This window comes from Schistocerca gregaria, chromosome 3, assembly GCF_023897955.1.
Source record: "Schistocerca gregaria isolate iqSchGreg1 chromosome 3, iqSchGreg1.2, whole genome shotgun sequence".
NCBI classification, from domain to species: Eukaryota; Metazoa; Arthropoda; class Insecta; order Orthoptera; family Acrididae; genus Schistocerca; species Schistocerca gregaria.
In genome coordinates this window covers 682,176,852-682,192,322 of record NC_064922.1, presented here as the reverse complement: position 1 = coordinate 682,192,322, position 15,471 = coordinate 682,176,852, and the positions used below count along the sequence as shown (strand labels likewise).

Below are 15,471 nucleotides of genomic sequence, written 5' to 3'. Positions count from 1 at the left end.
AAGTGAGAAACATTGGATAGGGACAGTGAATAAAATTTTAATGTGGAAAAAATTGAGTTGACATGTATACAGTGAATACGACTGTTTACAGATAAACTTTAGGAACAGTGAAATTTGTATCATTTGAAATAATGATGGAAAGAATTGGACTCCGTTACGGAGGAGAGTTTGACCAATGAGAAACACAGTTCTTCCCGATGTCACTAACGTCAACTGCTACTTGGACAGCCACCTATCAGCCTGCAACTGATGCCACAGCCCACAGCATGACAGCTGAGCAGCATGAGCTTAAGTGGATGTAAAAAACAATGGATGATGCTGATATTATGAGCTGCAGCGGTTAGTGGATGATGCAATGGCAGCTGCAATTCATACAGAAAATAATTACAGTAAATTGACATTATACCTAATTATTCAAAAATGTATAGCAGTGAGGTCAGTGACAACGTGTTATCTACACATATTATATTAAAGAAAAATAATATATTACCAAAAATATCAATACATAACACTGAAAGGCCCCACAGTTTGTCAGTGCTACAGGTTTTGCTCAATCTTAAACCCTCCCTGTAACTAATTTCAATCAGTGGTAACATACCCACATTCATAATAGTATTGGAATTATTATAAATTTCTTCCTTACTATATTTTAAGCTCCCTTAGGTGGTGGACATCAGATGCCAACCAATGTTCACAACAAACTCCTATCTGTAACGAACCATGGTGCTGTAATTGCCACCCAGTATTAAAATTCCACAGCATATAACAAGAGAAGTTTGGCTCTTGATGGTATGAGCTTGTATCACAGTTACGAAGATATAAATCCTGGTTAAGTGATTCTGGGGTAATATTAAGGATGCATAAATTTTTTATTATTGTGTTAACTCACTATAATGAAGTTCTAATCTGTTGAAGGTAGTGTGCCTGGTACCATGATCTTCTTATATAGGTGAGTATAATAACATTTAACCATGGTCTAAAGTAAATGATTTGTGGCAAATAAAAGTAATTTCATTTCAGCTGAATTCCATTCCTGTAACTGGTGCACCTTGTGGTTGGCAGGAGAGCCAACACCGTGTTACTAGAGGAGGCCGAAAGGCACGCGATTTAGCTCACGCAGGCTGGCCTGAGGTCTGGAACAGGACAAGGAAATTAGACTTCAGAAAAACGGACGTAGCTCATGGAAGACTTAACTTTAATCCATTAATGACGAACCTCACTCTTGACATTACATGATTCACAATCTAAATAGTAACTGACAATGGCGCCTTGCTAGGTCGTAGCAAATAACGTAGCTGAAGGCTATACTAAACTATCTTCTCGGCAAATGAGAACGTAAGTAGGCAGTGAACCATCGCTAGCAAAGTCGGCTGTACAATTGGGGCGAGTGCTAGGAAGTCTCTCTAGACCAGCCGTGTGGTGGCGCTCGGTCTGCAATCACTGATAGTGGCGACACGCGGGTCCGACGCATACTACCGGACCGCGGCCGATTTAAAGGCTACCACATAGCAAGTGTGGTGTCTGGCGGTGACACCACACACCTCATGTTTTACATATGCTGTTCCAGATCCTCCACTCAGATAAGTAATTCAAATTAAATGTGTGGCATGAACAAGTATTAACAATATATCTCCACCATTGTAAGTGCTTTGTCTCTGTAAACCTAAAAGCCTGTGCCATCTTTATTGTCCAGTTGGCTCTATGACTTATTGTAATGTGGACATCTGTTTGAAATATACAGAGTATTACAAAAATGAATGTGTTTCTTCAAGCTACAACCCAACAGTAATTCCACCGTGGTAACCCCGAGTAAGAATTCATGCAATGTTCTCTCATAGTACAAGAATTTTCATATCTACCGCACCAGCTTTGTTTACGCCTTCGTTCATTCCGCTTGGCCATGTATCCTGATGTGTAGAATGTGGATATCGAAGCTCCTGCATCTACAGTGGGACATTTAGTTGCTTTACCACTACCTGGAATCACAACATGTTTCCTGCAGTTTTGTTGCCTCAACACTTTCGCCACTCGACAGTGCAACGTGTCACTGCAGACTCAGGCTTTGCCTCTCCAGTGAGTGTGCATTGACACATGCATTTCAAAAATGATAACAAGGTGAGCAAAGTTCCTGCATTTCATCATGTTGATGTGGATTCAGCATTTCATGCACAAACTATGCATCAGATGCTGGCCGCCAGGGCGGCCATTACATCAGTCCTGTGTGCAACCTTTCGTTTGTTAGGACAGACCATATGTATGGATCATGCTCTTGCAGTGACCAAGTGCTTCTCCGCTTCATCAGTTTACAAAGATGCCAATTCACAATGTAAATCATGAACATTTCCAAGCCATTTTCTGCCCCCAGTGACCGTTCAGCCCCTCAGTGCACTTTACAGGCCCCCACCTGATGTGAACAATGTGCATCATAGTGATACTAACTGTGGTTGCCACTCCTCCAAAATGCCCCAGCTCATCATGTCGACAGACCACATTTTACTGTGCAGCTCCATGCACGTCCGCTCTTCCACCCCTCCCCCCCCCCCCCCTGCCACTGCAAGTAAACTTGATTGCAGGGAGTTTTGGCTGCAACCGTTCACCATTCACCTCCTCGCTTTTCACAGTGTGCTGGTCATGCTTTCCATGCAGTGAATGTTGCACTGGACAGTTCTACAACAGCATTTTCTAGTGCTTCAGTGCCATTCTCATCTGCTCCAACAGACTGCTCACTCACACCCTACACAGTGCTATCTGCATCCACCGTGCTGGTCCGGCATCCACGTCATACAAGTGATATTAGGGACTCGAATACAGGAGTAGCTGCGCCTTCATTGCCACCACCAGGCTGCTTACCGACCCTGCCCCACTATCTGAGGACAATCCAGCAATGTGGTTTGCACTGGTGGAGAACCAGTTCGAGCTGTAGTGCATCACTGATGACCATTCAAAATTTCTGTGCCTCATGACTCAACTGCATGGGCACACAGAAATGATCTGTGACTTACTTCTGACGCAGCCGCTAACTCTGAAGTATGATTTCACAGATCATACTGTTACCGAGCACCTCTCGTGTTCACCACAATAGGTTATTCTGCGAACACTGTATGAAGAACATCTCAGTGACCACACCCCATCCCAGCTTCGGCACCGGCTACGTCTCCTGGTCAGTGAGCAGATGATGCTGGATGAAACCTTATGGTCAGTATGGTTATCAAAGCTCCCTATAGATTTCCAGATTCATCTCCTCCCCCGTGCCCTGCAATCCACTGGTTCACACCTGCAGTTGGCTGACCAGGTCTATTTGCTCACATACTTCTGCTGCCAGCATTACCTCACACAGCAGGTGACACTCCTGCGCTGGTAGTTCACCCAGATGCAGGCAGGGGCAGGCTGTGCTCCGCCTCCTAGACTATTGTGCCATCTGTCACCCAATGTGTGCACTGTCTGCCCACTGAGCTGCTGCATACAGTGTCTGCACATCGCCCCAGTGTATGAACCCAAACAAATTGAGGATGATCAGCCTCCACCTCTTCCAAATTACCATCACTGCTGGCACCACTCCATTTTCAGCGATGATGCAAAAAAGTGACTCCCTTCCTGTAGACATCCGAAAAGCCAATCGTCCATTAAGTGTCAACCCGCACTACATTCCATCCATGTCTCCATCCTGCCAAAAGTCCACCTTTACTTCAAAGACTATTCTTCAAGTCGCACCTTCCTCATGGACACCAGTGCTGATATTTCAATTGTACCTAAATCGATTGTCGCATGCCCCCTCAAATGCACTCGCTCTCTCCTGTGGCCCATGAACTTCTCTACACTCCAGACCTGCAGCTACATCGAGCTTCAACTCTGCCTCTCTAACGACCTCTCCCTCCTCTGGATCTTCCACGTGGTGGACATCACAGAACCAATCTTGGGAATCCACTTCTTACCACACCACCATCTGTCTACAAACGTCATTTGAGGTTCTCTGTTTCATCACACCTCTCTCACATGCTGTGTGACCACGCTCCACCACTTGCTCTAAGTCTAAATACCATTAACTGCCTAGTGCATCAGTGTGCGGCTCTCACTAGCAGGATTTGTGCAACCGTGAATCGTCCTGGCAGAAAGTGCAAGGACATGCACCCTCCTCTGTGAGAACGCCATTTTGATATATTGCACTGTACACACTGAGGATGACCTTGCCTTGATCACCACTCACATCAATTCACACTGCTTGGCAGTGCTGACACTGGAACCCACCTCTGCCACACCTGACAGCTCTGCTAACAACAGCAGACAGGTTAGCAACACCACACCTATCTCGTGTGACTCCACTGTCAATCACACAGTGTTACCCCTACCTCTCCTGCCCCCATCAAGTGTGTTCTGCTCAATGTCTCTCTCGCCTGTTTTGCACACTGACACTTGCGCACCTCATGACAATCCAGCTATCCAGGCTCTGGTCAGTCCCCCCCACCACCATGTGTGCGCTTTCCCAGTGTGATGATAAACATTTCCCCCCTCTCATGCCTCCTCACATGGCCCGCTCCATAGATCCATGCACATCAGCAGAGCTGCCACCACTGAGCATGGCTCTCTCATGCACTACAGAGAATAGACAGCTGAGTGGCGTCACACTCAGGACAGCGCTGTGGTGTCATGACAGTCTTTCAACTGAGGCCCTCCTGTGGGAACTCCTTGGCCTACAATCGTTGTACAAACCAGATATTGGGGACACCACAAGTGAGCTAGTCTACTGCGGAAACCCTATCCTCACTGGGGAGCTGTTACAACCTACATCCCCCGACCATCCCAACCTCCCTTCCCAACTTTGTAAGCTGGATTCAATTGCACTCTGCATTTCCCAAATATTTCCCTGAGGACCCTGTCTAGTTACACACCCCTCCCCCCCCTCCCACTCCTACATGCTTCGATCTACTTTCATGCAAGTTCGTTTTTCTCTGTGAGACACTGTCCATGCCCCACTTGCCTCACCATATTCAGGCTCATACAGGGTCATAAAATACATCAGTAACATGATGGACATCCGTGTTAAAGGTTCACCACTCACTGTTTCTCTCCATTGCGTGAAACCGGCACACTTTGACCCACCACCTTTCACTCCTGTCGATGTTACGCAGCCTCCAAGCACTGAAGACTCGCCCTCAAGCTATGACCCCTCAGAGCTACCACTACAGGCCTCACCCAAACATGTGTCAGCATCGCCATCAAAGCCATTCCTTGGGTTCTCACCCTCTCTCCCTACCTCCTCCCCCGTACCCCTGTAGTGGTTCTGCGAACCGACATCCCACCCATATGTGTGGAGAATGTCACCATGCTCATTGACAGCTACCACATCTTCATCCTGCTGCAAGACAACTTGCTCCACCCGACCAGGGACATAATTCATCAGTCTTTTGCTGGCTCCCTACCACTCCCATGCGGGATCGACCACTAGCTCCTCCGAGCTATGGTAACCCCTTAGGAAGGGTTTTAGTTTGAATGCTGCCAGCTGATCACACAGGGGACACAGTCCCTCCCCACACCACTCCATCCTCACGCGTGGTCTGACACCTCGTTCTCCCAAACCACCTACAGGAGCCCCACGTTGACCTTCCAGTGTGGTCCTTGCCACAACAAACTCCAGAGATTGACATCCCCAGCACGTCACTGCTAGCTCCCTCACTGCCTTCATCTCTGGACACACCCCTTCAACTGTACTCCAACCATGCTGCGCACTGTGGGGAGGGGGGTGGGGGAGGGCTATGTTGAGTCGATAAGTATGAACGACATATCTCTGCCTTTGTTGCACGTTCTGTCTCTCTGTAAACCCAATGGCTCACAGCATCTTACTTTCCCAGTTGGCTGTATGACTTATTGTAATGTGGATGTCTGTTTGAAATATAGCGAGTCTTACAGAAATGAGTGTGTTTCTTTGGGCTACAACCCAACAGTAATCCCACAAATGCTTATCTACTGACATCTACTTCTGTTCGAAGCTGTTGACTGTATTCAGTTAACTTTTGCCTCACTCTACAGTTTACATCGTTTAAATCTCCCTTCATTACTGAATTAACTATTCCTTGATACTTCAGGATGTGACACATCAACCTCTCCTTTCTCTTACTCAAGTTACGCCATACAGCTCTTTCCTCCCCAATTTAGGGAAGTACAGTACATTCTCATTAGTTTCTCAATCTACCCATCTAATCTTCAGAAATGTTCTGCAACACCACATTTTAAAACTTCAGCTGTCCATCTTGTCGGCATTGTTTACCATCCATGTTTAAAGTCCCAATAATAAAAAATTGAAATTACCACTACTACCATACTGTTATATTTGTATAAATAGTTTTCTTGCAAATGTTAGCCTGCCTTTTATATCCTCTTCGCTTTGGCCATTATCAGTTATATTGATGGACAAGTAGCAAAATTCACCTGCTGCTTTACTTCTTTAGCATCTCATTCCTTAATCATTGTATAATAAATTTTCAGTATACTACTCATTCTGTACTTCAAGAAACTATGTACCGAATCTACAAACATTATTAATTACCCTCTGTGAAGTATATGGTAATTTGTAACTTAGTACATAAATATCAGACTGCAAGTACAGAGGTGAAAATCAACAGCAACAAATTTTTATTTCTGTGATAATGTCTCGCTCATGTGGTATATTTTACTAGGGAAAACTGGGAACAGCATTTTAAAAGTAATTATGAGTAGTCCTTCCCCACTTATGTTTCCATCGGTTTTTTGCGTCATGTCTTTGGCTTGGTATTTCAAATGATGTTTTTTCCTAAAAATATTTTCTGTAAAGGATGGAGTTATTGTTATATGCACAGTTCATTTATGTGTACCTAATTTATTTATGTTCATTCCCCAAGTTCTCTCAGATAACTTTCATTTTGGAAATACTGAATTGTTGTTCCAGGAGGACAAGAGCGCCATTTTCAGTCTTGTGTAGGATTTCAGAAACTTCATACAATCTGCATAGGATTGTAGAACAAAGTCACATTCCTTGAGTCAGAGAATGGGCTTATTTGCAGCATAGCAAATGTCGACATGGATGGTACATTAATGTCTGGAGCACCACAGACTGCCAGCATAGCAGCCATTATTGTGGCTTCTCCCTTGATGCAGTGTAAAAGAGAGGTGTACTGACAGTGATACCTCCAACAAAAACAATAGACACAAGAATAGCATCATACCAATCTGAATCTTCTGTACAGTAGAACAAACATTACCATATTGCATTTGTCATCCTTGTAAGGCCCCAGAATGTAACATGATGGTATGGGGTTGCACTGGGTGCACTATATGCTACGGTTAACATAATTTGTAATTTGGACAACAGGCATTGCATTTCTGACATGTTAAGTCTGGTAGCTGAGCCCTATCTTGAAGGTCTTCATGATGGTATCTTACAACAGGATAACACAAGACTGCATGTTGTCCATGCTGTCCCTGCCACCTCTACACAGAATGTTTGGCTGTTTGTGGGGAAGTAAACAAGTGCTAGTGTGGTGAGTTAAGTACCAATTGATTTTTCCCTGTCACTGAGCAAAGGTCCAACAAAGTGTAGATACTGTGAGCTGTTAACAAAGATATTGCACCATATACTTGCATAAAATTAGATGTTTAAATACTGTTTCAAGACTTTGTCAGGGTTTATAAAACTATAAAAAGGTTAAATATTGTGAATATCAGCATAGTTCACTAATTAGTTCTTTGAAAAATCACTTTTTGTAACATTCTAAAGACACATAATATTAAAGCTAGAAAATTCTACTTCTGGAATGAGTTGCAGTGTATTAAAAATACACATGATAGAATTTTTCAGAAAGCTGCCTTTTTACTCTTTGAAATATCCCACTTTTATTGAAATTTTAGAAGGACATAATCTGAAAGTTACAGAGTTCTACTTCTAGAATCAGGCTTAGTTTATCATGAAGATACCTCATCTCTTTTTGAGTTTTAAGTAAAAATCAATTTCTTAACTAATATTGATAAAAACAAATTAGATTAATTTAACTTAGTATATAAGATACACTCCTGGAAATGGAAAAAAGAACACATTGACACCGGTGTGTCAGACCCACCATACTTGCTCCGGACACTGCGACAGGGCTGCACAAGCAATGATCACACGCACGGCACAGCGGACACACCAGGAACCGCGGTGTTGGCCGTCGAATGGCGCTAGCTGCGCAGCATTTGTGCACCGCTGCCGTCAGTGTCAGCCAGTTTGCCGTGGCATACGGAGCTCCATCGCAGTCTTTAATACTGGTAACATGCCGTGACAGCGTGGACGTGAACCATATGTGCAGTTGATGGACTTTGAGCGAGGGCGGATATTGGGCATGCGGGAGGCCGGGTGGACGTACCGCCGAATTGCTCAACACGTGGGGCGTGAGGTCTCCACAGTACATCGATGTTGTCGCCAGTGGTCGGCGGAGGGTGCACGTACCCGTCGACCTGGGACCGGACCGCAGCGATGCACGGATGCACGCCAAGACCGTAGGATCCTACGCAGTGCTGTAGGAGACAGCACCGCCACTTCCCAGCAAATTAGGGACACTGTTGCTCCTGGGGTATCGGCGAGGACCATTCGCAACCGTGTCCATGAAGCTGGGCTACGGTCCCGCACACCGTTAGGCCGTCTTCCGCTTACGCCCCAACATCGTGCAGCCTGGCTCCAGTGGTGTCGCGACAGGGGTGAATGGAGGGACGAATGGAGACGTGTCGTCTTCAGCGATGAGAGTCGCTTCTGCCTTGGTGCCAATGATGGTCGTATGCGTGTTTGGCGCCGTGCAGGTGAGCGCCACAATCAGGACTGCATACGACCGAGGCACACAGAGCCAACAACTGGCATCATGGTATGGGGAGCGATCTCCTACACTGGCCGTACACCTCTGGTGATCGTCGAGGGGACACTGAATAGTGCACGGTACATCCAAACCGTCATCGAACCCATCGTTCTACCATTCCTAGACCGAAAGGGAACTTGCTGTTCCAACAGGACAATGCACGTCCGCATATATCCTGTGCCACCCAACGTGCTCTAGAAGGCCAGCAAGATCTCCGGATCTGTCCCCCATTGAGCATGTTTGGGACTGGATGAAGCGTCGTCTCACGCGGTCTGCACATCGAGCACGAACACTGGTCCAACTGAGGCGCCAGGTGGAAATGGCATGGCAAGCCGTTCCACAGGACTACATCCAGCATCTCTACGATCGTCTCCATGGGAGAATAGCAGCCTGCATTGCTGCGAAAGGTGGATATACACTGTACTAGTGCCGACATTGTGCATTCTCTGTTGCCTGTGTCTATGTGCCTGTGGTTCTGTCAGTGTGATCATGTGAAGTATCTGACCCCAGGAATGTGTCAATAAAGTTTCTCCTTCCTGGGACAATGAATTCACGGTGTTCTTATTTCAATTTCCAGGAGTGTACAAAGCTAAAATTATAGCACTATCTCCATACATAAAAGGCAATGTCCCACAGACAGACTCACTCACTGACTTCTCATCCTCCAGCCCAAACTACTAAGGTTAAAAACTTGAAATTTGGAGAGGGTATTGATGTTATACTTAAAGAATCATTTAAAAAGTGATTGTTAAAAATTACACTACTAAAGGGAGTGAAATAAGGGATGAAAGGCATTTTGAAAATATGTCAGTATTGCAGCAATTTTGAAGATAGAACTACAAAAACTGGTATGTGCTTTCTATCAGAACTGAAAAAATGTTTTCAGCATTTTTGGGAATTCGAGCATTATTTAAGAACTACTAAACTATGTTTAGAGCTACATCTATGAAAAATGATATTTGTCTTCTCAAGCAGAAATAAAAAAAAAAGATGTGTTTCAGTGCTTTTCGAAATTCAATCCCTAAGGAAGTGAAATAGGAGATAAAATTTTTATGAAGCAAGTTGAATCTATGAAAATTTGTATTTGGGTTCTCTGTTAGTAAAAAAATATATCGTCCACTGTTTCTGAAAACTCAGCACCTAGGGGGGTGAAACAGGGAGTGAAAAACCTTAGCAATATATTTACTTTTGAGAAATTTTAAATCTATATATACAACAATTGGTATTTCATTTCTAGATTAGATATAAAGAAATATATGTTAGGGGATGAAACTTCTTATAGAAATACCATCATGAAAATGCTAACGAGAAAACTTAATTATTTGCTATCATTTTGGTTGTTGCAATTTTAACGGCTAATATTGTAAAACAGTTGTGGTGATACGTTGTTTTTCTCAGGTTGCAGTTAATGTAAGATTCAGCCACACCTTGCTACCTACCTTTCATAGCCAGCTAAATTACCAGCATTGCCATTTATTGCATGCACATCATTCTAATCCTGATGACATCCATACTGTGACCACACATTGCTGTAAAATTTGGCCTGTGTAAATGAACTTCTATTCTTCTGCCTTTCACATTTTTTTACACCTTGTATACATGTTTCTTTTTCATTGAAAATTTTAATAGAGATTGATTAATGTCATGTAAGTTAATAATTGTTTCATGACAATCATTATTATAAAATACAGTTTGCAGTTCTGACTGCATCATTTACTTCTAAGTTGAATGTCCTTGCTTTGTGAGATATTACTTCTTATTTCCACATATATTTCTTCATTCTGAATGTGTTTACTGTAGTAAATACAAAACATTTTCAAGATGAATTCTAAGTCATCTAATCATTCCCTTTGTAAAAAACACTCTCTTTTCATTCCAGAAGTATTACAGCATGCTGTTCTACTCTGTCACTCACTTGAAAAATTTTAAAAAAGAACAACTGTGATAATTAAATTAACTTGCCATCTTACATTGCTTCTCTACTTATGTCTCTGGCAGGCCTTTAAAACAAAAATATTGTGTCTTGCTAAAAAAATTTTGTGTGCTCTACAATAGTAGAGGGGGGAATGCCACATAAACGAAAACAAGAACCTTCATACACTCCACATGAACAATATTTATTCTATTGTGTACAATTTATAGATTATAAAATATTACACTAAACTGATGCCAATTAGCACCAAAATCACACTTTCATATTCATTTTATACAAATAGGAACACCAGATTACATTGTAGTCATTTTTACATATAAACAAAATTTACAAACAGAAAACTAATAAAATATTCACATATTTATAAGTTTACAGTGACCAGTGATGTCATGTAACAACAGAACTACATGAAATATAGATTAAAATAAAATTTCTGCTAATAAAAGAAAACCATTTGTTAAGGAGAAAGATTACATGATAATATCACAAAGCTAATTATTGATTTTCATTTGATAAATTTTCCATCACATGAGCAGAGCATTAGCCCAGTCTTTCAGATCATGAAGTTGTCAGTCTTACATACCAGACCAATACACCTCATTTCACTTGCTTATAAAGAGAAATAGTAAAGTTTTCTCATGCTCTATACAGACATACCATGAAGATATTTGTATGTTGTATCAGCATTCACAGTATCTATAATATTATCATTATATTGCACTGAATCATTTACTCTCAATATTAATAATATTTATATCTTCTAAAATGAAGTACCTATTTGGTATTTTGTAATTTTAACATCTAATCTGTTAAATAATTGTTGGCTATCACAAATATATTGTTTATTTGAATGTTACAGCTTCTTCAAGTTATAATAAATATATTATCAACTATCAAATGTAATTGCAATCATCACATTAGCTGCTAAGGAAAGCTATGATTTTTTAAAATAATAAGAGTTTATATATCTGGTCATGGGAAATAGTCATGAACTTGAATGAGGTCACCACAAAACATAATGAACATTTCTACTAATATTGGTTGCAGAACAAATTTCAGAGGAATTGCATATATTCTTACATTTTTAGTGACACCGTGTTACATCAGTGTATATCCATCACACATGACGATTTTTGCTGAACTCCCAAATTTTGTATTTTCAGTAGAAGATATGTAAACTAGGGCAATTGTTTTCAACTATGTGTCTCTCAAATTTATCCAAGATCCCTCGGAGATCATCATATCTCTATTGTATTGTGGTAACAAATCCTTTTTCCACTTGAGATACAGACAATTCTCAGTCTCTCTCTTGTAGCTAAATGAGTTAATTTTTATGATCCATATAATTAAATATGGATATGGAAGCTATATGATAGGCCTACAGGACATGCCATTACATTTCCGATTTTTGATTTTCCTTCGAATTATTTGCTAAACAATCAATTTATTTTATAAACAACTGCATTATTTTATTTGCTAAATTCTCCATGCTTGAGTGTTCTAACAAGCAGTATTATTCTGTCATTTTTTGCGGCACAAGGCTAGAAATATGGAAAGGATGTGTATGTCAATGTATAAAAGTAATTTAGATGCAGAAAATGAAAGAGTTGAAAAAATTACGTAACAAGTGTTACAGGTACTCTACATGCAATACAATATCACACTTGACTTTACTTATTTTCTCACTATAGTATACAGCTAAAAAAAATAATAAATTAAGCATACAGTCATAGGAAACCACAGACAATCAAGTGCCATGGATCATTAAAAAAAAGCATGTAACTTGCTTTTTACAAAATAATTTTTGTTTATTAAGAAGACTGAAAGCATACAAAATATCAAGAACTAATACTTAAGGCCTGGAAGTGACCTTCAGTTAGACTTTCATATGTGATAAGCTTGTAAGATACAAAAATAAATGCTACATGATCTTATAGGGGGACTGAAATGCAAAGTAATACATAAATCTCTATTTCTCATAGATGATAATAAAATGTTTTTGTAACATTGAAAGATTACATTCTTCAAATAGTGATAAAACAGACAAGCAGCAGATGGACTGCAGAAATATATAGAGTAAATAAATGTAGGAACACATCCATCCAAATGATACACTGCCACCACACCATGCCAAGGTGTTAAAAAAATGTCACGAATGTGTATTTACAGTTTGCAATTAACCTCATGTGTACTAGAACTCCATGTTATCATAGTAATTTTGGAAAATATTGCTGACTAAAGCGAAATTATAAACTGGCAAATATCCCTTTGACCTGCCTAGTGGCCAATTTGCCAGTGTGCTACAAATGCTTGATAAACAGTTTCCATTTTTTCATTAACTGTGATGTCATTAGCTTGCTGAAAGAAGTGTAAAGAAATGCTATAAATTAATATTTTGAGTACTTTACAGAAGAAATTTATGACTGATCAGCATTACGGTTGCTTATGAAAGGTCCTCTTTTTATTGCACTGGTGGTAATTAAGTTTCCAGTTCAGTCACGAATTAAAACCATGTCAGGATCTGTTATGTAAGATGGGGTTTTCAGGCCTCACTAGCTGCAAATATGTTGTTCCCCAAAGAAAATGACAACTGAATATACATATATAAACTTAAGTGTTTGCTCCAATGCTGCTGAATGAAATAAATATTGCTCATATTTAGTGCAAAAATTGTAACTGCTCCATGTGCAGTATTCAGTACTTTGCTGATTACTTACGTGGGTGAGTAATCCCATGGGGACTGGTAAGCACCACAGTGTACATTAATACAGAGTACAGACATGTTCTGTGAAAGAGTAAGATGAATATGAAGATTAGGAAATAGCCATAAAACCTGCACGTACACTTCGTCTGATTTGCTGAATGAAATGGGGGAAATGGAGTAGAGTGAAAGAAAAAAACCTCAAGGAATTAGGAAGAATAAATGTGGCTTAGATCAGCAAAACTGTGGGCAGGGAGGGGAGGGGAGGGGAAGGGAGGGGGGAAGGAAATCCACATGACTGAAGTACACCTACAAGCCAGTGAAATTCAGATTGGAGAGAACCTGTACAGTATATCACTGTATGAAGGGCAGAAATAACCAGCAATAAGGGGAGGAGGGGGGAGGGGGGCTAATCAGCCTCCCCATCCAGCTCTCAGGAACCAAAAAAAAATACAGTACAGTATGTTTTTCTTTCAAGAAAATGATTTAAAAGTCGGTATTATGCTGGTTTTTAACAGGGTCAGAAAAAAAATTATTTATGGCTACTTAAAGTCTCCATTTGTCTTCCATAATATTAAAAATACTCCACATCCCAATTCTAGTCCCCCCTACACACTATTGTTTGTTTGTCCTTGCACTGAGCAGTTCTTTTAAACAAGAGATTCAGCAATTCTAGTTTTTAGATGATATCTTATCACCTAGTATAGCTACACTATATCATTCAAAACATGACTAAAACGTTAAAGATTACAAATACTTTACTATAATACGTAGGAGATAAAACAAGTCATGCAAATATCCTCAGTTCATAATTTATGATGACTCAAACGTACTGTATGTTTACTTTAGCAGAACAAAGCATAAAGCAGTCTGCAGCATAAAGGAACTGCCTGGCAAGTGTTCTGTTAGCACTGGCAATGCTGAAAGGGGCCACTAGACAGCTCAATTCACCCAGTATTTGTCGGATATAAAAATGAACTTGTCGATATTGACACTTCATCGAGATGAAGAGCATCGGGCACTGTCATTTCCTCTAAACAGTTTACTGGTTCTTTGGATTTCTTCCAGTTTCGTCTGACGGCCTGCCCTCAGACATGTGCGAACAGGGAAGCTTCCACGCTTCCTGAGGACCTGTCGGTGAGGTGGAACACGTCGATCGCGCGACTCGACGCGTACCTCGCGACGCGGCGAGCACTACATCTACGAGTTTTTTTGGTATATCCTAGTGAGATCTACCTACTTTCGGGGAACTGTCCCCGCGCTTCTAGGTTACGATGAGACGTGGTGACCCCTCAGAGAGTGAACAGTTCGCGGAGAGTCGGCTGGGCGGTGGCGAGTGCGTTATCTGACGACAGGCAAGGGGTCCGTCTGGACGGCGGCACTCGTCGCAGAGGCGGCGGGGGCGGCAGCGGCGGGGGCCGTAGCTGCGGGGGCGGCGGCGGCGGCGGCGGCGGCGCATTCGCGCTGCAGGAAGGACAGCCCCAGGCTGGAGGCGCCGCTCGAGCTGGCGGCAGAGTCCTGCGAGATGGTCCTGCGGAAGGGCGGCGGCAGGTCGGCGCGCGGGGGGCCGGGCCTCGGGAACGGGTAGCGCCACGGCGACTTGGGCGGATCCATCTCGAAGCCCTCGTTGTCCACGCCCTGGCGCTCCTCCAACCGCTCGCGCTTCGACAGCCGCCTGCGCAACACCACACAACCATTACGCTGCGTACACGAATCGATTATTTTCTGGTTACTGTTTTTCAGAAAGTTCCGAGCCAGTCTTACAGGAATCTGACCTTGTAAAATCAGAGTAAGCTAACATGTAATTACTATTGTATAATTTACCATAATGGATTAACAACTCAATAACCAATACCGCATAAGTTCGTCTTTATTTTTGACAACCAGTTTCGCCAGATACGTCTGTCATCTTCTGGTCTTCGAGACGTCTTTGTTACTAAACGTTTTCATTGTGGGTTAGAGCCTTATGTCACGTTGTCATT

General features: G+C 42.0%; 1 protein-coding gene across 1 annotated transcript in view; it reads right to left on the bottom strand.

The window, feature by feature from the left end:
• Positions 1-10,947: 10,947 nt before the first annotated feature.
• The window catches only part of LOC126356042 (dual oxidase maturation factor 2-like), a 995,426-nt gene continuing 990,902 nt past the window's right edge, over positions 10,948-15,471 (bottom strand). Inside the window, exon 8 of the mRNA XM_050006722.1 lies at positions 10,948-15,164. Within this exon, the coding sequence (XP_049862679.1) occupies positions 14,831-15,164 (334 nt within the window). The 3' untranslated portion in view covers positions 10,948-14,830. The remainder of the gene's footprint in view (positions 15,165-15,471) is intronic.